At 59.5% G+C, this 20,506-nt stretch overlaps 2 protein-coding genes across 3 annotated transcripts in view; one reads left to right on the forward strand and one right to left on the reverse strand.

Annotated features, from left to right (window-relative positions):
• TMPRSS2 (transmembrane serine protease 2) overlaps positions 1-10,736 on the forward strand; it is a 35,554-nt gene extending 24,818 nt beyond the window's left edge. Inside the window, exons 8-14 of the mRNA XM_042956495.1 lie at positions 1,164-1,207; positions 3,067-3,238; positions 4,648-4,823; positions 5,942-6,037; positions 8,040-8,182; positions 8,640-8,792; positions 9,243-10,736. Coding sequence (XP_042812429.1) covers positions 1,164-1,207; positions 3,067-3,238; positions 4,648-4,823; positions 5,942-6,037; positions 8,040-8,182; positions 8,640-8,792; positions 9,243-9,254 — 796 coding nt within the window. The 3' untranslated portion in view covers positions 9,255-10,736. The remainder of the gene's footprint in view (positions 1-1,163; positions 1,208-3,066; positions 3,239-4,647; positions 4,824-5,941; positions 6,038-8,039; positions 8,183-8,639; positions 8,793-9,242) is intronic.
• A 6,459-nt stretch (positions 10,737-17,195) lies between these two features.
• Positions 17,196-20,506, reverse strand: part of MX1 (MX dynamin like GTPase 1) — a 28,085-nt gene continuing 24,774 nt past the window's right edge. For both annotated transcript variants that reach the window (XM_042956493.1, XM_042956494.1), the window contains exon 15: positions 17,196-17,486. In XM_042956493.1, the coding sequence (XP_042812427.1) occupies positions 17,256-17,486 (231 nt within the window). In that variant the 3' untranslated portion in view covers positions 17,196-17,255. The remainder of the gene's footprint in view (positions 17,487-20,506) is intronic.

Below are 20,506 nucleotides of genomic sequence, written 5' to 3' on the forward strand. Positions count from 1 at the left end.
GCGGTCTGCCTGCCCAGGAAGCTAAACACAGCTGCCTGGGCTCTTTGTCGACGCTGAGTGTTTCTGTCCTTCCCGGCGACACTCCCGTGCGGGATCAGGGCTGCGCGGGGAGGGAGGGCCACCACCTCCGGGACTCACAAGGTGGCTGCCGGGTGGCGGTGGGGGGGCGGAAGGCTCCCTTCTCTTCGCTTTGATCCCCGAGTCGCAGACTCCACGTGACCACACGCTGGTGGCCGGACGGCGGCCCCTCCACATGGAGGAGAGTCGGCCTCGTGACCCTCAGAAAACATTTTCTTTTCATGGGGACGTGCCTTCTCTTGGCGTTGCCATGCCGCACAGCCGACGATGCCTGGGACACACAGTGTCCGTGGAACCGGGGGGCATCTCGATGTGAGGGTGTCAGAAGCTGACTTTATGTGTGGAACTCGGGCTTGTGTCGAGTCGTTTGGGGGAGGTTCAAGGAAGCAGGGCTCTGCTCTGGATTGGATGCTGTTGGGAAGCGAGGCGATTTTGCGATTGGGACCTTAATGCCTTTTTTCCTTCTAGAAGGGGGCTGGCATGAAGCCAGGCTACACGGAGATTGGCGGCCAGCAGAGGGGGCTGTTGGTCACTGTGGTCTAGACTAGGCTTCCGGTCAGGCCCCGGGGGGACCCCCTGAATGTGGTTACGTTGGGTGCAACCCACGACCAGCTACCTCTCTCCTCCACCATCTGTCAGGGGAAGATTCACTCTGATGTGTAAAGCAGTTACAGGAACCCGGAAGGTTACAGATGACTTCCTTACAAAATTAGAGGGTGATTTTCAGTTCTGGAAATAAAAATAATAGCTCATGTTATTGGGTGCTTACCCTCACAACCAGTCTATGGCCAGGCACTGTTATCCCACTCTACAGATGGGAGAAACGACGCACAGAGAGGTTAAGTAACGAGCCCGAGGTCACACAGCTGTGACTTGAAACCCGGGCTGGGACTCAGTGTCTGCTCGATGCCAGTGTCCCCCACGTGGATGTGCTCTCCTTTTTTGACTCTTCAATCGCGGGCCCTTCTGTGTCTGGGGAGGCAGGGGGGGTGCGACCATGGGAAGAAAATGTTTATTTCTAAGTATTTTGAGGGTCAAGCATCTCGTGTATTCTAGTGACCAGAACACCCCCTGTTCTTTTGTAGTGATGTCTGTTCGTCAAAAACGGTGGTTTCTTTACGCTGTATAGGTAAGCAATTCCTGGTTTCCACCGCCCCCCTCCTTTTTTTCTCCAAAGGGAGCACCCTGTACCTTCAGAAATGCATCCCCTGCGTCTGGGGAGGCGGGGTGATGGGGTGGGATGTGTCTGAGCCTTGCGCCCGGTCCGTACCCCAGCTCCACTCAAGGAACACCTTTCTGGAACTGCGGTGTCCTGGAGATGCCTCCGGCCTCGGGGCCAGGGACGCAGCCGTCCTGCGGGGACAGGCAATCTCAGGAAACTGACGGGGCGCCGGAGGCCGAGGGTCTCCCCATCTCGTGTTTGGCTTGCTTCTGGCTTCCCAGCCTCTCTCCGTGTGGAAGGCACCCTCCCCGTGCCCTCCTCTTTGGTCCTGTTTTCGAATGAAACACCGGTCCTGCAGCTCAGCTTTTCAGGGTGAACAGGTCAAACTAGCCGATGCCCCCGGGTGGACCGCGTGACCCGGGATCCTGGCCGTAACTCCCCAGCCAGGCTCAGCTCAGGCTCTTTCAGGCACCAGGAGGGCATGGTGCTCGCCCTGCCCTCCGGCCCTCACCGTCCTCCTCGTGGGGCAGGAGGCCCACCCCCTCGAGCAAAACCTCCAGGCAGCCCCCATTTGATGGACACTCGTGGAGCCCCGCCTCCTTTGCCCTGGCGGTGACGGGGACAGGGCAGACACTGGAGGGGCTCGGAGATTTACCCAGGGAAGCCCCTGGGACGTTAGCATCCCCTCCAACCTCCCTTTCTCCCTGGGTTCGGGTCCACTGTGAACTTCTGCCTGTGCCTCTGAGGCCCCTGCATCACCCGCCCGCACGACCAGGAGCCTCTGTCCTGTGGCTCCTTCCCCGCCAGCGCTCAGAGTTTCCAGAGAGGAAGCGTCCTCTCCCTTTCTGGCAAAGAACTTGTCACAAGTAGCAGCAGGCCAGGCCAGGCATTGAGGACTCACACTCGCTCTCCGTCCTCCTTCTCCTTCCTCCCTCCTCCCTCTTCTCTTCCCCTCCTCCTGCCTTCTTTCTCTTTCCTCCCTCCTCCTCCTTCATTCTCCCCCTCCTCCCTCCTCCTTCTTCCTTCCTTCTTCCCTCCTTCTTCCTCCTCCCTCTTCCCCTCCCTCCTCCTCCCTCCTCTCTCTTCCCTCCTTCTCCCTCTTCTCTCCTCCTTCTCCTTCCTCCCTTCCCCTCCTCCTCCCCTCCTGCCTCTTCCACCCTTTCTCTCCCTCCTCCCTTCCCCTCCTCCCTCCCACACCTTCCTCCTCCCTTTCCCTCCTCCTTCTCCCTCCTCCCTCTTCCCTCCTTCTTATCCTCCTCCTCCCCTCCTCCTTCCCTTGCCTTCCTCCTCCCTTTCCCTCCTCCTTTTCCCTCCTCCCTCCTTCCTATCCCTCCTCCTCCCCTCTTCCCTCCTGCCTCTTCCACCCTTTCTCACCCTCCTCCCTTCCCCTCCTCCCTCCCTCGCCTTCCTCCTCCCTCTCCCTCCTCCTTCTCCCTCCTCCCTCCTTCCCACCCTCTTTTGCAACGTTCAGGAGTCTTGGGGCCCCTGAGCGTTCAGTCTGTCCACGACTCCAGCAGGCCCCAGGGCCTTTGCTCCCCAGGATGGCCGCCTGGGTGCGCAGGGGACACGGGTGGCGTCTGCGCTGAGCGAGAGGGGGCGTCAAGTGCCAGCGGAAGTGCTGCTTCCGGGGGGGGGGGGCTGGGGGAGCGTCCCCTCCTCCCCTCAACCGGAAACAGACCAGGACGCATGCTCTGTAGTTCAGACCCCAAACGCGTGGGGTGGTCCCCCAGCCTGGCCGGACTTCGGGTGGAGGGGCCGGGCCCACCCTGCGGGGGCGGCGGGGCGGCCCCGCCCGCGCTCACCTGTTCCGCGCTGGTCGCCTTCAGAGTGCGGGGTCACCGCGAAGATGGGCCGCCAGAGCCGCATCGTGGGCGGGACCAGCGCCTCCCCGGGGGACTGGCCGTGGCAGGCCAGTCTGCACGTCCAGGGCGTCCACGTCTGCGGAGGCTCCATCATCAGCCCCGAGTGGATCGTGACGGCCGCCCACTGTGTGGAGGAGTGAGTCCCCGGGGGCGGGGGGAGGTCTGGGGGGGGGGGGGCGAGGGTTTGGAGGTGGCTCTGGGGCCGCGTGACCTGGGGCGGAGTCTCCGATCTCTTCAAGCTCCGGTGTCCTGGCCCGTGCGTGCGGCCCGGCGCCCCCTTCGCGGCGTGACCGGGGGCCTGGTGGGCTGGAGCGCGGGGAGCGGGACCCCTTCCTGCCGCCGGCTTCGCGGCTCCTGCCTCTCTCGGGAGCCCCGTCCTTCTGGGAGGGCCGGACTCCCTGGAAGCCCGTCCTCACCACCGGAGGCCAGGGGGCTTCCCGCTGCCCTGCCCCAAGGCTCCCTGGGACCCACGGTCAAGCATCCCTGGCCACAGCGTGGCCCTCAGGACGGGGCAGCCGTAATTTACAGCGTCCGCTTTTGTGGACGCCGCTGCCCCCTCCTTTCTCCTTAAACACAGACTTTTTTGGCCACACGCCTCCTTTGGAGGAAACCACTCGGCAGAGACGTCTTTCCGACTTAGCGTGACCTCGTGCCGGCTGCGGTCCTGGCCATGCCGTCCTCTGGCTGTGTGGCCCCCGACCGTTCACGCAAGGTGTCTGACCGCAGTGTCCCCTTTGCACACCTGCAGGACAGGTGTACCTGCCCCTCCCGAAGGCCGTTGGCGGAGGGGGGGGGGAGGAGCGACGTTTGTTACCCACTGGTGTTCCCTCCCTGACTTGCTTCCACCAGATTCCGATAGCTCCCGGGATCTGGGGTTCTCCCAAAAGGGAAACACCTAGACGAAGCTAATGCCCTAATGGCTGTGAGGCCTACAATCTAGCCATCCGTATGCACTTATTAAGCACCTGTTGGGTGCCAGAAGATGCCCTGATACATGAAGGCAAGTAAGACCCAGTCCTGCAAGAACGAGGTTTGGAACCTCAGGGAGGCATTCAGGCCAAGAAACAGCGTTCTTCGATGTTCTGAGGGTTTGCGGCTGGTACAGAAGTATGGGGGTGGAGGGGCTGGGTGGCTCAGTTAGTTAAACGACCCCCTCTTGATTTCGGCTCAGGTCACGATCTCACGGTTTGTGAGTTTGAGCCCCCCATCGGGCTCTGTGCTGATGCCCACAGCCTGCCTGGGATTCCCTCTCTCCCTCTCTCCCTGCCCCTCCCCTGCTCTCTTGCTCTCTCTCTCCCAAAATAAATAAAAACACTAAAAAAAGAGAGAGGCACAGGAGGAATGGACCTCATTGTCGAGGTGCAGGGGTGGGTGGGGCCACGGCACAGCTCGAAGGGACAAGAGCCCGAGACCTCGCCGGCCTGGCCGTGTTGCTTCCAGAGGGCCATGGCACCTCCGGGACACCTGTGACTTTGGAAGTCACCAGAGGAGTGTTTCCCATTTGCATTTCTGAGGCGCTGAGTGGTCTTCGGCTTTACCTTCCAGACCACTGAACAACCCACGGCACTGGACGGCCTTCGTGGGAATTTTGAGGCAATCTTTCATGTTCTACGGACACGGGTACCGAGTGGGAAAAGTGATCTCCCACCCGAACTATGATTCCAAGAGCAAGAACAATGACATCGCTCTTATGAAGTTGCAGACGCCTCTGACTTTTGATGGTACGTGACCGCGTCCGTGGGGCTCGGGGGCGTGTGGACGACTTTGACCGCGTGTCCACGGAAGATGGAACCAGAGGGAGGGGGGTTGCGCTGCGTGCGGGGGGCGTGCGGGAGGGCCGCACCTGTGTGCTCCTGTGACGGGCTGGGGGAGGGAGTGAGCGGCACGCTTTTCCTCTACCGTCCAGAGTCGTGATTTAATCAACAAAGTCCAGACGGGCTTTCCAACCACAGCACTGCTGGCCTTCGGGGTCGGACGGCACTTTGGGGCCGTCCTGGCCTGGTCTCCATCCACCAGATGCCACTGGTGCCCTTCAGTTGTGACACGGATGTCTCCAGACGTCGAGAGACCTGCCCTGGGGGTGAAATCGCCTCTAGCTGAGAACCGCTGATCTAAAATTTGTCAGGACTTTACTTTTTCACATAAATCCTGAAAACAAGAAACTTGACGGTTTACAACAACGAAAAGCAAGCCATGGTTTCCCTTAGCTTGGGCCCCCATTCTAGTCCATCCAAGGGGTCCTCCGGAATGTTCCAGCCCACACGGGCAGAGACAGACCAGACCCTCATCCGCCACCACACCCCCCCCCCATCAAGGTGTTTGCATTCAAGTTGGGACACAATGTGGACCCAGAAGAACCGGTCCATGGGGGCCGTGTCCAGCATGGCCTCCGAGGCGCAGGCTGGGAGTGCCCGCCAGCTTCTCGAGCCTCACGTGTGTCCTCTCTGCCCCTCGTCCCCTGCCGACAGTGTATATTGTCAAATTTTTGTTCCTTGAAGGTTTAACTGTGAAAAAAGCTTCACTAGTGGCAGCCTCTTTCTTAGTTCTGTTTCTTGAAGAGTTCGGCGTGAATTTCTAGAAGCAGAGCTAGCAAACAGTTCTGTTTCTAAGCAGCTTAACTTCCAGAGAAGGGAGCACCTCGCCTGTGAGAAGGAGGGGCCCGGCAGGGACAGAACGTGGGCGTGCGGGGACAGGTCGGGGTCTGGGACTCTCCTGGGGTGATGGTGGTGGCACCGGGCCCCGCGGCGTGCAGATGGGGAGGGTCCGGGCTGAAGACGGTCGCTGCAAAGCCTTCAGTTAGACCAGACTGGCTCACGCTGTTTTTCTCTTCTTGGAACAGACAAAGTGAAACCGGTGTGCCTGCCCAACCCAGGCTTGATGCTCGAGCCGGAACAGCCGTGTTGGATTTCCGGGTGGGGGGCCACCCACGAGAAAGGTGAGGCTCTTGGCCACGCGGGTCCCACGGAGCCCAGCACCGGGCTTGGAAGTGGGGGGGCCGGGGGGTTGATCCCGGATCTGCTCCCACGCGATCAGATCACTTCGGCCACGTCGCTCAGGCTCCGTGCCTCAGTTTCCCCATCTGCTAAATGGGGAAAAAAAAACCCCGTGCCTGCCCTACCTGGCACTGTGTCCTTACTAAGACACAAGGGAAGCAACGTGTGTGGAAACTGCTTTTCGAAGCGTAGAGGCCGCATCAATGCCAGGGACGTACAGGCTGTGCGATCGCGTCCCCTTGTTGCTAACGGCTTGCCACGGAAGCCGGCCGTGCCCTCCGGGGGCTCAGGGACAGTGGGCTCGGTGAGGGTGGGCTTTCATGACCCGCGATGGCCAGCCGCAGGCCGCTGGAGCTGCGTCCGTCTGCCCCGACGCCCCAGAGAGGGGGGGAAGCTGCACAGTCGTGGTGCAGACCCGCTCAGCGGGCTTTGCTACAGTTGACTTTCCTCTCCGAGAATACTTTCCGGAGGAGGGGAGCTTAGCGGTTCCACTTTTACGAAGCGTGAGAAGCGCTTGGTGGTACAAAGAGGCCTCTCACGCACTGTCTACGTCCTTCTGAAAAGTGTTCAAGGCAACACCCAAGAGACCCTTTAGAACAAGGCGGAAAGTACAAGAGCTGGGTGATGTGGGGGCAGATCGGGGCGACGGTGGCCGAGCCGGGCGTAAAGGAAGTTAGCGCAGCTGAGCCTTACCCTGGGCTCGCAGTGGGAAAATCGACACGTGTTTGTGGAGCACCTCCTATGGGCTGGGAGGGCATCACCGCACAACATAAGACAGGAACATCTGCCCTCAGGAATGTCGCATTTCCTCGTGGATGTCTGGGGGGCGGGATGTGGTCAGTCAGCAAACAAAGAGCAGAACTGGGTGCTTTCAAACGGCAGAAAGTTGTCACGGCGGGGGCCTGGCTGCTTTGAAGGGGTGATCAGGGAAGGCTTCTTGTAAGAGGCGACACTTGAGATCTGAACGATGACGCTGTTTAAGGAACAGAAGGGTCAGTGTGGCGGGGTGGGGGAGATGGCGAGTCAGGGGTGACGGTGTAGGCTGTGGGGGGCCTCACAGGCTTTGGGGAGGACCCTGGCTTGTATTCTGCGTGAGCTAGGGAGCCGTCGGGAGCTTTTAAGGAGAATGGCATGAGCTGGCAGCCTTCTGGGGAGTCACAGGAAGGATGCAGGCAGGAGGGGGCTGACCCCAAGTGCAGGGGAATCATGTCTGGGACGCGCTGGCGGCTCAGCTGTGGGAGGTGGGCCTGGGGGCAGGAGACCATGTCTGGGGCAGACCCACCCCACCACCTTGCAGGTGGACTGAACATCAGCAGGGGGAGAGGGAGGCATCCAGGGCGGTCAGCTTCTTGCTTGGGGATCTGAGCCCCAGGGTGGGTGTGGTGCCGCTTTCCGAGCCAGGGAGGACGGGTGGTGAGGACTTGGGCTGGAGGGGTGCGGTGAGAGGCTCTGTTTTGTCACGTGAGGCCCGTGGCGCCTGGAAGAACCCCACGCGGAGGGAGCGAGATGGGAGGGAAGAGGTAGATGGACACAAGGGCCCACCCTGCTGTGGAGAGGTTTAATGGGCAAGGGAGCCGGGAAGCGGGACCGGACCGTCGGTGGAGCCCCGTGGGGCTACGGAAACACAGCCTGACCCCTGTGGGCCCGGGAGCCGTCTGGCGAGGACGGAGCCCCAGAACCAAGGCGCTGGGCGGAGAGGGAGGAAGATTCTAGAACACAGAGCGTTCCGTAGCTCCAGGGCCAGGAAGGCCTCCCTGATTGGGAAGAGCTGTGCCAAGTCCGAGCCGTCAGCTGTCGGGATGACCCGGCCTCCCTGGAGGAGGAGGAGGGAGGGGTCGTGGCCCCCCCGGTCTCGGGTGCGCACTGGCGCGTCCCCAGGAGGGAGGCCACTGTTCCACGGGAGCCGCTGGCCGCACGGCCGCCCGATGCTGTCTTCCGTCTCAGGGAAAACCTCGGACGAGCTGAACGCCGTCATGGTGCCCCTCATCGAGCCCTGGCGTTGCAACAGCAAGTACGTCTACAACAACCTGGTCACGCCGGCCATGATCTGCGCGGGCTACCTGCAGGGGACCATCGATTCCTGCCAGGTGACTGGAGGGTGTCCTCGCAGCCCCCACGGACACGGGGTCCATGTCCCTGGCACGCGGGGGGTCAGCTCCGGGGTGGCCGTGGCCAGCCGCCGTGACACTGACGGTGTAAAAGCACGCGTGTGCCCGGCCACCGGCCCCGAAAGGTTTTATTTTGTCGGCTTGGGAGCGGAACAGAAGTAAGTTTTGCAACCGTTTTAAAATACGGCCAACAATTTACTTAGTAACTAACTGCTACCTGATGCAGGCTAAAAGTCGTCACTGGAAGAGTCTCTTTTGGGGATTATATTACTGTCCCTCTTGGTGGGGGGGGGACACAAAACCCGCACACTGTGTCATAACTGCCACGGGGACCCCCACTCCGACCCCCGCCCTGACCCCATCCCCATCCCCCCGGGCGTGGCCAGTTGTGTGTGCGGGCTGTGGCTTAAACTTCCGCCCTTGCCGTGTCCCCCAGGGTGACAGTGGAGGCCCCCTGGTCACTATGAAGAGTCACATCTGGTGGCTGATTGGGGACACGAGCTGGGGATCAGGCTGTGCCAAAGCCAACAGACCAGGCGTGTATGGAAATGTGACAGTATTTACGGACTGGATTTATCGACAAATGAGGGTAAGTTCCTGTCCCCCTCCCCACCTTGCTCTCTACTCTTGTCCCAACGCCCAGAAGTCCGCGGGGTGTGGTGTGGCTGCCGGGGGCTCAGGCTGGCCAGGGCACGGAGGGACAGGGCCGGGTGGCGGGACAGACGGCAGAGGGAAGCCGGCACTGAGTAAGCATTTGCACCTTCATGGGCTGCGGTCGACTTGCCCCTCCCAGACGAGGCTACACGGCTCACTTCCGCACGTTCTCGCTCCTGCCCCGTCCTGCCCTGTCTGCCTGGAGCCCCTTCCTTCGGCAGCCTGAGTCCTTGACCGTTGCCCTGTAGGAAAAAAAAGTCCCTTGGCCCCGCTAAGCTTGCTGCTTCTGTTATAAGTCAGTCTAGGAGACAAAACGAATTTGCTGCCTTTTTGTGTCTTGAGAAAATAAAGCCGTTTCTTTTTTTCTCGTTTCCTTTTTGAACAGGCAAACGGCTAATCCGCGTGGCCTTTGTCCTTGACACCGTTCCACAAGAAAATGAAGGGGCTGATTTTTAATTCCCCGTGCGTGATGTGCTGTATTTTTAGAAATGATTCGGAGGTCCTTTCGTTGTTATTAAATAGTGTATTTGTCTGTCTTCGGCACTCTGCATAGTTCTGTGCAGGCCACAGGCCCACGCTCCTGGACCCCTGGTCTGCAAGGCGTGACCAGGCCCAGTGGGGTGTGGGCGCCCAGGGCCACCGCAGGGCAGAGGGATAGAGGCTGCCCAGTGGGGTCTTCCTTCTAAGCCCACTCGGGGGGCCGATGCACCTTTTGGATGTACCTGAGGCTGGTGACTTCTCAGTTGCTGGACGGCTTGAGACAGAAAGGGAAGAAAGCCGGGTGGGACTTTCAGGGTCAGCCTGCTGGGGTCACTGCTAGGGAGGGCCAGTCTCCCCCCCCCCCCCCCGGGGGTTTTCGCTGATCATTGTTTAGTGCCTTCTTAGCAGCCCTGGATGGTGGCTGAAAATAAAGGGACCAGCCCTTCATGGGTCAAGATGTAAAGGCAGCAAGAACCTTCTCTCCGGCTCAACAGGGTGAGAGTGTAGACAGACCCCTGGGGGAAAGGGAAGTCCTTGCAAACGCAGATGCCACTGTGTGCGGGGCTGGGCGCCCCCAGGGAGACCCAGCCCCACTCCCCCACCCTCTTCCCTTCGGATTGTGGGGTGCAGCGGAGTGGGGTGCTGTGCTGACCCTCTTGGGGCCTGCTGATTACATGGAAATTGAGGTCACCCCCTGGGAGGGGGGGGCGGGAATCAGGGATGTGTGATTAAAGATACACTGTTTCCATGTAAAGTTCCTACGTGTTACTACCTCAGTGCTCCCGGAGTCTTGGCTGTGATGTCTCTAAGTAGTTGCTACATTGGCTCTTTGACACTCTTGGCCTTGCCAAGTGGGCTGCGCGGGTGACTTGAGGCACTTTCCAAAGTGTTCCTTGCCGGGGTGTGGCGTGTGCTGGCCACAGAGAGGAGAACTGTGTGTTCTGCATTCCCTGCGGCCCCTTCCAGCCCCTTCCAGCCCCTCAGGCTTCCCCGGGAGGGAAGGGCCGGGGTTGAATTGCCAAGCGTGGAGCCTAATTGTGTGCTGAGTCCTGCTTTGGGGGGGGGGGGGGGAGCTGCCTCCTCTCAAGCGCACTGGTTTCCAAGAAGGAAATGAACGATCCCACCGCTTAGGGCTTAGCCCCGAAGGGCTAGGGCTTAACCTTGAAGCGGGAGGCAGTGGCGGCCCCACTCCCCAGATGGATGCTTCCGTTCTGCGTGACCCGCCACACCGCGAGGTGCCCGCTCCCCGAGCCGGATCTTAAAATGCATTGTCGTGGTGAGAACGTGTTGCGTCCCTGGCTTCTTTTTATGTGACGCCTGTTTGTCCTCTGTTTTGTACCTTTTTTAAACTGTAAAATTCAATTGTGAAATACTGTACAAATAAATTATACATTTGTTTTCCAAGTATTTATGGAGTCTCTGCAAATGGGGATGGTGAGCAGAACCAGTCTGCACCTCCTTGGAGGGCGGTGATGCTGGGGGGGGGGGGCGGCTGGGGGGGCGGCTGCGTGGCGGGGGCAGGGGGGAGGGGGGCGGGGCTGAGGTGAGGTGCGGGGTGGGGGGGGGGCTGGTGGATGTGGTCCCGTCGGAGGTGTCCCATGGTAACTCCTTTTTTTTTTCCAAGTTTATTTGAGAGAAAGAATGAGCAGCGCAGGGGCAGAGAGAGTGAGAGAGAGAATCCCAAGCAGGCTCTGAGCGGTCAGCACAGAGCCCGACGCGGGGCTCGAACCCACCAACCATGAGATCATGACCCGAGCCGAAGTCGGACGCTTAACCGACTGAGCCACCCAGGTGCCCCCGTCCGTGGTAATTCCCGCATGGCTGTCACCCATGGCTCCCGCTTCCCCCTGACTCAGACCCTGAGACCTGACTGTCTTCCAGATCTCTCTGCCCGGTATCCCACACATCCTCAGCCCCAGCCTGTCCAAACCCGCGCCCAGCATCTTGTACCCTGAAGCTGTCTCCCCAAAGTCCCTGTTATTTCTGGGTGACAGAGCTGCCTCCTCGGCTCTCTTGGGCGCCAGTCCCATGGAGTTGGGACTAGGACTGTGGGCAGGAGAGAAACACTGAGTGAGTTTTTTTCTCTGCCTGAGAACAGAACTCCATTCGGATCCTTTGCATCCCCCAAATCCTGCACCCATGATGGGTGATTGTTTTCATTATGTGTTAAAATTATGGAAAGACACGTGGGGCGCCTGGGTGGCTCAGTCGGTTAAGCGGCCAACTCTTGATTTCAGTTCAGGTCACAATCTCAAGGTTGGCGCGTTGGAGCCCCGGATGGAGCTCTGTGCTGGCAGTGCTGAGCCTGCTTGGGGTTCTCTCTTCTTCTCTCTCCCTGCCCCTCCCCCCCCCACTCGTGCTTTCTTTCTCCCTCAAAATAAATAAGTTTAAAAATTTTATGTTAAGACGTGTTAAAATTATGGAAAAAGTGGTCCTAAAAACAGGGAAAGCACACATTTTTGCTAGACAATACCCTTAAATACAGTGGATTCTCACTCATGGTAATTATGTTCCATAAACCCATCACGAACGCTGAATTCGTGAATGGGGAATCGTTGCTTTTGGGGGACAGAGACAAGGTCAGGTGCCGACGAGCCTCCGGTCTTTGTCAACCAATGGGTTCATGACCTTGTTTTGTGGGTGCTTCTGTTCAGAGACGCCTAATTGGATATATAGCTGCTGCACCAACACTGAGCCCGAGCAGATGGCACCATCACTCCCGAACTTGCTTATCTGCACGCGTGTTTTCCCCGTGAGGCACTTCACGGAGACCACGCTTCTCCACGACACCTGGGGCCGTGTCAAACCCAGAGATCACCAGCCAAAAGTGCAAAAATGCTGGAAACCTGGCACCAACCAGATCACAAAAGGACATTTATTGACAGCGAGAGCTGAAACGAGAAGGAGGACTCCACTGGGTGTCCTCGGCGAGGCACCTCCCCTTTTTTTGCCGCCCCGCACGCCTGTCCGCCGTAGCACCGTGAGTGCTCGTTTTGGAATTACGAATAAATGTTAGCAGGTAGGGGGACTCAGAAATAAAGGATCTGCGAAGAGCAGTGAACCGTATACCTAGAGAGTCCACTTGGGACAAGGCAGTTAACAATCTTCAGTTGTATTTTTCACGCTAGAGTCCCCGGGTGAGTGGTTTTAACTTTGGATGAGGCTGATTGCACCTCAAAGATCTAGCCAGAACGCTGGAGCTAGGGAAATATTGATATTTTTGTCTTAAAGGCTTTATAAAAGATGTAAGTTAATTTGCTTGATGTAAATGAACCCCAAACACTCATCATTAAAGGGAAAACACAAGTATTAATAAAAGTGAATCATTTGTGCTGATTTGTGTCTCTCCTTGCCACTGGGTCAGTGGGTGGGTTTCCAGCACTGAGACATGTGCCCTCCAGGGGCACCTGGGTGGCTCAGTCAGTTAAGCGTCTGACTTCCGCCCAGTTCATGATCTCACAGTTGTGGGTTCCAGCCCCGCGTCGGGCTCTGTGCTGACGGCTCGGAGCCTGGAACCTGCTTCGGATTCTGTGTCTCCCTCTCTCTCTGCCGCTCCACGACTCGTGCTCTCTCTCTCTCTCTCAAAAATAAACAAGCATTAAAATAAATTTTAGAAGCATGCACCCGCCTCAATTTGTGTCTGGCTGAGCTGTCAATGGGGGACAGTCCTGCCTCGAACCCAGGTTCCGGGTCTGCTCCCAGCTCTTCCTCTGTCCCCCTGTGGCTTCCTTGCCCCCACTCCGATTTCAGTCTCTTCCCCTTCTGATCGACGCTTCCCCTTCCCCAGTGTTTTAAGAGAAGTGCTAGAATAAAGTGACATTTAAAGATTCACTGATGTACCAGCTGCCCCATGTTTAACGAACCACCCCCATAAATGGTGTTCGTCAGTCACTGTGACCACAGAGATGCATCTTATAACCAACCGAAATCCCACAGAACCGCTTGGACTTTTCTTCCCTGGAGAAACAGAACAGGTCTGACGGAAGCCGCGCTGTGTGCCTCATTCCCTGCGACCTGGTGCAACATTCGCGGCCTGGATTCCTTTCCTCTGAAACAAAACCTGACATTTGGGGGAATTCTCTGGGTGCCTGATTGTTTGGTCCGCCTTTCCTCGAGAAGGACAGTATAACGGCAGGTGCTCTGGGGGCGCCCGGGGGGGCTCTGTCGGTTAAGCGTCTGACTCTTGACTTCAGCTCGGGGGGTGACCTTGAGTGGGGAAAGGGTGAACATTAGGCAGGGGGAGGTGAGGGAGAGGCAGTGGGCAGCTGCAGGTGGAAGGCTAGAGCGGCAGCGGGGTTTGAGAGGGACCAAAGGAGAAAGGTATTCCAGCCCCGCGTGGAGCCTCACGGACTTCCCGATCAGGTCCCCATAAAAAGTCAGGGACAGAAATGCTCGGCGGCTACCCAGTCGGGACCCCTCTCCCTCTTGAGAGCTTTGTGCTTTCTCTCATTACACTCTGCCACTCTGCTCACTCTCTGTCGTGTGCAGGACTCGTGCTTCGACTCTGTGAGACCAGAACAAGCTCACAGTTCGGGAGTTTGGGGCTGTTGTGCTGACAGCGGGCAGCCTGCTTGGGATTCTCTCTCTTCTCCTCTCTCTATCCCTCCCCCGCTTATGAGCCCACTTGTGTGCGCTCGCTCTCTCTCACTCAAAATAAATAAACCTAAAAAAAAAACCAACAGGTGCTCTGAAGCATCTTAGAAGATAGTCACGAATCCAGAAAGCCATTTGAACAAATGCCCAGCATGTGTCATGCCCCGCTCCCTCTCATAGCATTTATTAAGCACCGACAGCACATCAGACCCTGTGTTCTGGAAAACCCAGGCTTTCTATGTCAGTCTGCTCTATGTGGCCCCTCTCCTTGCTCTGCTCCAGACTCAGTGCCATCCTGTGGGCTCAGTAGAGCCCCAGACGTACCGAACGTGAAGGGTTCAGGAGTGGGCATCACGGATATTCTAGCATAGTCTTCACAGACGGATGGACCTTCCTACTAGTGCTGTAGGGTGGGCAGCAGAATCTGGAGACGCAGGGAGGCTCTAATCCTGGCAGTGTCCCTCATGGGTGGGGGCAGGGATGGCGGAGGGGAGATTGGGGAGCACGTGAACCCTTTGTCTGAGGCTGGCTGCCCTCGGAGCAAAGAAGTGACCCAAAGTGGACTCCAGGGCTCTCTCTCCCTGGGTCCTGAACACACGGGAGAAGGGACCGTACACTTCCCCTTTGTTGGTGGCGGCCTAGGACAAGCCTGGGGGAGCCCTAGACACCTGCTCTCTGGGGCCAAAGTGAAAGTGACCGCCAGCACCTCGTGAGTCCGCGGCAGGTGGGCAGCCCGGGGAGGTCCCTTCTTTGGAGCACATAGCCTTCTTCCCCCATCCCCCCTTCAGTCCCCTGCCAAATTGGAACCGCAGCAAAGAAGACCCCTTTGCGACTCCGGCGCCTCTGGCCGTCCCTGGTCCCGGCAGAATCTTCCTGTGGGCGGCGGGAGAAGTCACTCCGGCCAGGCCTGCGAGGGGGCCGGCTCCAGCCGGGGATTGCTGCGGTGGCTCCCGGCACCCCCGTGAGAAGCCGCCCGCATCCCCCCTGCGCCAGGGGCACACGCCTCGTGCTGGACTCGGAGCGCCCGCACCACGCGCCGGCCTTCGCTCTTCCAAAAGCCCGTGCGTATTGCCGGAGCGTTTCCTTTCGGCCCCAGTGAAACTGCGCCCTGCGAGCCTGAGCGGCCGTGAGCCACCCCTCAGGCGTGGGGCTGACAAGAGGGGTAAGGCGCCGCGCCACAGTGGGTGCCGGGGGGACCCCGCCGAACGCCCTTCATGCTCCCGGCAGCCTCTGTCGTGTACAGATTCTCGGACGGCCCCTGAAAATACGGGGTCGCAGCGGCGTCGGTGGAAACGGGTTTATTACACATCAGCGAAATGCAGCCTCTAGGCACACGCACACAGCACCAAGGCTCCAGAAACATCAGGCGCGTGGTAGGAAGCGGCGCAGAGCAGGAACTAGGCCTTCCAGGGTGCTCCCCATGCGCTGGTCTCCGGCGGGAGAGGGAGAGGGGTCCGGAGGGACAGTCCCCAGGTGGAGACTGGTTTCTCCTAACCAGGGAGGCGGCGGCGTCCACCCAGTCTAACTCTCCTTCGTCTTAATCCTGACCTAAGTCTTCTCGCCAGGTCCCTGCCCTCGAGGGACAAGCACAGACCACAGACGGTCCCAGGAAAGACTGGCTAGTAACTCCTCGCGCCTGTGAAATGGGCCAGCGGGGAGAGGGCGGAGCTGAGGGAGGGTCCCTCCACGCGCCCGGGGCTGGGGGCGGGGGTGAGAGCGGGTCCTCCCACACGTCCGGGGCTGGGGGCGGGGCTCCCCCACGCGACCGGGGGCTGGGGGCGGGGCTGAGAGCGGATCCTCCCACGTGTCCGGGGCTGAGGGCAGGGCTCCCCCCAAGCGTCTGGGGGCTGAGGGCGGGGCTCCCCCCCACGCGTCTGGGGGCTGAGGGCGGGGCTGAGAGCGGGTCCTCCCACGCGTCCGGGGCTGAGGGCGGGGCTCCCCCACGCGTCTGGGGGCTGAGGGCGGGGCTGAGAGCGGGTCCTCCCACGTGTCCGGGGCTGAGGGCGGGTCTTCCCACGCGTCCGGGGCTGGGGCGGGGCTCCCCCCCCCCCACGCGTCTGGGGGCTGAGGGCGGGGCTCCCCCCCACGCGTCTGGGGGCTGAGGGCGGGGCTGAGAGCGGGTCCTCCCACGCGTCCGGGGCTGGGGGCGGGGCTCCCCCACGCGTCTGGGGGCTGAGGGCGGGGCTGAGAGCGGGTCCTCCCACGTGTCCGGGGCTGAGGGCGGGGCTCCCCCCAAGCGTCCGGGGGCTGAGGGCGGGGCTCCCCCCCACGCGTCTGGGGGCTGGGGGCGGGGCTGAGAGCGGGTCCTCCCACGTGTCCCGGGCTGAGGGCGGGGCTCCCCCCCCCACGCGTCCGGGGGCTGGGGGCGGGGCTGAGAGCGGGTCCTCCCACGCGTCCGGGGCTGGGGGCGGGGCTCCCCCACGCGTCTGGGGGCTGGGGGCGGGGCTGAGAGTGGGTCTTCCCACGCGTCCGGGGCTGGGGCGGGGCTCCCCCCCACCACGCGTCTGGGGGCTGAGGGCGGGGCTGAGAGCGGGTCCTCCCACGTGTCCGGGGCTGAGGGCGGGGCTCCCCCCCCACGCGTCCGGGGGCTGGGGGCAGGGCTGGGGACGGGGCTGAGAGCGGGTCCTCCCACGCGTCAGGGGCTGGGGCGGGGCTCCCCCCAAGCGTCTGGGGGGCTGAGGGCGGGGCTGGGGGGCGTGGCTGAGAGCGGGTCCTCCCACGCGTCAGGGGCTGGGGCGGAGCTGAGGGCGGGTTCCCCCCCCCCCACAACAAGTCCGGGGCTGGGGCGGGGCTGAGGGCGGGTTCCCCTCCCCCCCACAACGCGTCCGGGGCTGGGGTGGGGCTGAGGGCGGGGCTCCCCCACGCGTCCGGGGGGATGGGGGCGGGGCTGAGAGCGGGTCTTCCCACGCGTCCGGGGCTGGGGCGGGGCTCCCCCCCACGCGTCTGGGGGCTGAGGGCGGGGCTGAGAGCGGGTCCTCCCACGTGTCCGGGGCTGAGGGCGGGGCTCCCCCCAAGCGTCCGGGGGCTGGGGGCGGGGCTGGGGACGGGGCTGAGAGCGGGTCCTCCCACGTGTCCGGGGCTGAGGGCGGGGCTCCCCCCAAGCGTCTGGGGGCTGAGGGCGGGGCTAGGGGCGGGGCTGAAAGCGGGTCCTCCCACGCGTCAGGGGCTGGGGCGGGGCTGAGGGCGGGCTCACCCCCTCCAACGCTTCCGGGGCTGGGGAGGGGGCTGAGGGCGGGGCTCCCCCACGCGTCCGGCGGCTGGGGGCGGGGCTGGGGGCGGGGCTGGAGGCGGGTCCTGGAGATGGGGGCGGGACAGGCAGCTGGACTTAACCGGGGAACTTGGCCAGGCGGCGCCGAGCCTGGGCCAGCCGCGCGAGCCGCTCCTTCAGGAACTTCCTCTTGTCGCTGGTGTCGCTTCGCTCCTTCAGGAGCCAGCTGTAGGTCTCCTTGTCCTGCAGCAGCTGCAGCATACTCTTCTGCAGCCGCTGGCCGTACACTTGCAGGATGAAGTACTGGATGATCAGGGGGATGTGGCTGGCGATACGGTTGGCGGCCTCCTGGCAGGGAAGAAGAGTTCACGGAGGGTGAGGGGCTGACGTCAGCACGCCGGCGTCAGGAGGGGCCGGGCCTGGCAGGTGCGGGTGCCCGCCTGGGTGTCTGGGTCTCGAGCCCAGCAGCGGCCTCTGGGCCAGAGGGCAGCCTGACCCCGCCTCCCTGCCGGGGCCACTCGGGCACCTTCGGCTCGGCTCGAATGGGCTTAATAAAGGTACGTGGACTGAGTACAAAAACCCCGTTTTCGAATTAAACTTTGCTGAAAAGATGTTGCAATTTTTTTTTTTTAAATCAACGCTAAATATTCAGCAGGAAAGAGGCCGGGCCGCCCAAAGCCACAGGGAGGAGGGAGCCCTCTGCGGTGTCTGCGAGCCCGGAGCTAGTTTCAAGCCCCCTTCACCCTCCCCACGCCCTGCCTGTTCCTAAAGAGCTCTTTCCTGAGATAAGGCTGATCTCTCGGGAAGCCGATTCGTCCGGTGCCTCAGCAATACCACTGCCCATAAAACAGTGGTAACATTAGCGCCCGGCCTCGTGAGACGGCTGAAAAGATTAAACGGACTGAAGGATAAAAAGTTTAAAAAGCTGCGGGGTGTGTTGGGGCACCTGGGCGGCTCAGTCGGTTAAGCATCCGACTTCGGCTCAGGTCGTGGTTCGTGAGTTCGAGCCCCGTGTCGGGCTCTGTGCGACAGCTCACAACCTGGAGCTGCTTGGGATTCTGGGTCTCCCTCTCTCTCTGTGCCCCTCCCATGCTCTGTCTCTCTCTCTCTCTCTCTCTCTCTCTCTCTCAAAAATGAATAAATGTTAAAGAAAAAAAAAAAAAGAGGAGTGCCTAGGTGGCTCAGTTGGTTGGGCACCCAGCTTGATTTCCGCTCAGGTCACGATCTCAGTTTGTGGGATTGAGCCCCGCATCTGACTCTGCGCTGACAGCACAGAGCTTGCTTGGAATTCTCTCTCTCTCTCTCTCTCTCTCTCTCTCTCTCTCTCTGTCTCTTTCAAAATAAATACACAGAAAGAAAAATGTCATGTCATAAAGATGTCAACTCTCCGGGTGCAGACTGATAAATGAATAGGATTGCGACAAGAATGCCCACAGCTCTTTTTTCATCACAGACAGAATAGGCTGATTCTAAAACTCCTAGCGAAACCAACGGAAGAAGAGGCAGGATAATTCTGCCTAACAAAGAAGCAGGGGCACAGACAGACACATGGCCGTGTTCACGGCGGCGTCATCCAGGGTGGCCCAAAGGGTGCCAGCAGCCCAGATGCACACAGACAGGTGAATGAACACGCAAAATACGGTCTCTCCATACAAAGGAGTATGATGCTACTTTTAAGAGGAAGGGCAGTCTGACGCACGTTATGGCAAAGGTGAACCTTGAGGACCTGACACTAAGCAAAGTCACCCGGACGCGAAAGGACAGAGATTGCATGAGTCTACTTAGGCGAGCTCCCGGAATCAGAAAGTCCACAGGATCAGAAGGTAGAATGGGGGCGCCGGGGCCGGGGGAAGGGCTGGAGAGGTGCGTCTCATGGGGGGCAGGGTCTCAGTTTGGGAAGGTGAAGAATCCCGGAGACGGAGGTGGAGATGGCTGCCCAACAGTGTGGACAGGCTTTGTGCCACCAAGCTGGGCACTTAAGGATGGTTAAGACAGTACATTTTATGTGATACGTGTCTCAACACAATGCGGAAAAGAAAAAGAGGAAGAGAAGTGGGCAGCATTACGGGAACAGTTCTGGCTGTGCTAGACATTTAAACCTTGTATAAAAATCCGCTAATGCAAAACAAGGTATGTGAATGTAATCTTGTTGATGCTGACATATGAAAAGTAAACCAACAGAAAGAGAAACGGGTTTCTACTGGGCCTTGGTTTAGAGGCTTGCCGTTCCAAGAAGGTCTCTGTCCTCGGAGCCCGTTAGAAATGCGAAACCTTGGCCCCACCTCACACCTGCAATCCACATCTAACCTGCAACCAGATCCCAGGAGATCTGTGCGCATGGTCGGGTTCTAGAAACACTGCCTTACGACAGATGCTGGTGAGGACGCGGAGAAAGAGGAACCCTCTTGCACCGCTGGTGGGAATGCAAACTGGTGCAGCCACTCTGGGAAACGGTACAGAGGTTCCTCAAAACACTAAAAATAGATCTACCCCACGACCCAGCAATTGCACGACTAGGCATTTATCCAAGCGATACAGGTGTGCCGTTTCGAAGGGACACATGCGCCCCCATGTTTATAGCAGTGCTATCGACAATAGCCAAAGGTTGGAAAGAGCCCAAATGTCCATCGATCGATGGACGAATGGATAAAGAAGATGTGATATATTTACAGTGAAGTATTACTCGGAGATCAAAAGGAATGAAATCTTGCCATTTGCAACTACGTGGATGGAACTAGAGTGTGTTATGCTAAGCAAAAGAAGTCAGAGGAAAGCATCATATGACTTTGCTCGTCTGTGGAACTTAAGATACAAAGCAGATGAACATAAGGGAAGGGAAGCAAAAATAAGATCAAAACAGAGACGGAGACAAACCCTAAGAGGCTCTTAAATACAGAGAACCAACAGAAGGTTGCTGGAGGGGTGTTGGGTAGGGGGATGGGCTAAATGGGCAAAGGGGCATCAAGGAGGACACTTGCTGGGACGAGCTCTGGGTGTTACACGTAAGTGGTGAATCATTACATTCTACTCCTGAGATCATTGTTACACGCCCTGTTAACTTGGATTTAAATCTAAAAAGAAAAAAAAAAAAAAAGAAACACTGCCATAAAGCATCCAAACAGTGACCTGGTGGAGATATCTGATAAGCCAAAAGATGACTATTGGCTTTATCTGTCCAGGTTTTGACCTGTCTCAACGGCTCTAGCAGAGCTGTGTGTCCTTCCCCAGCGTGAATTAGACTGCTTTTTCACATGCTTGGAAATGTACAGTAGCCACAAAAGCGTGTGTCTCTGCGAGTGGCTCCTGCCATCGCGTCCCAACCCCGAGCCAAGGGCTCCACCCACGCTCAGCTGCCAGAGTATTCACGA

Source organism: Panthera tigris, chromosome C2, assembly GCF_018350195.1.
Source record: "Panthera tigris isolate Pti1 chromosome C2, P.tigris_Pti1_mat1.1, whole genome shotgun sequence".
Lineage (NCBI taxonomy): Eukaryota > Metazoa > Chordata > Mammalia > Carnivora > Felidae > Panthera > Panthera tigris.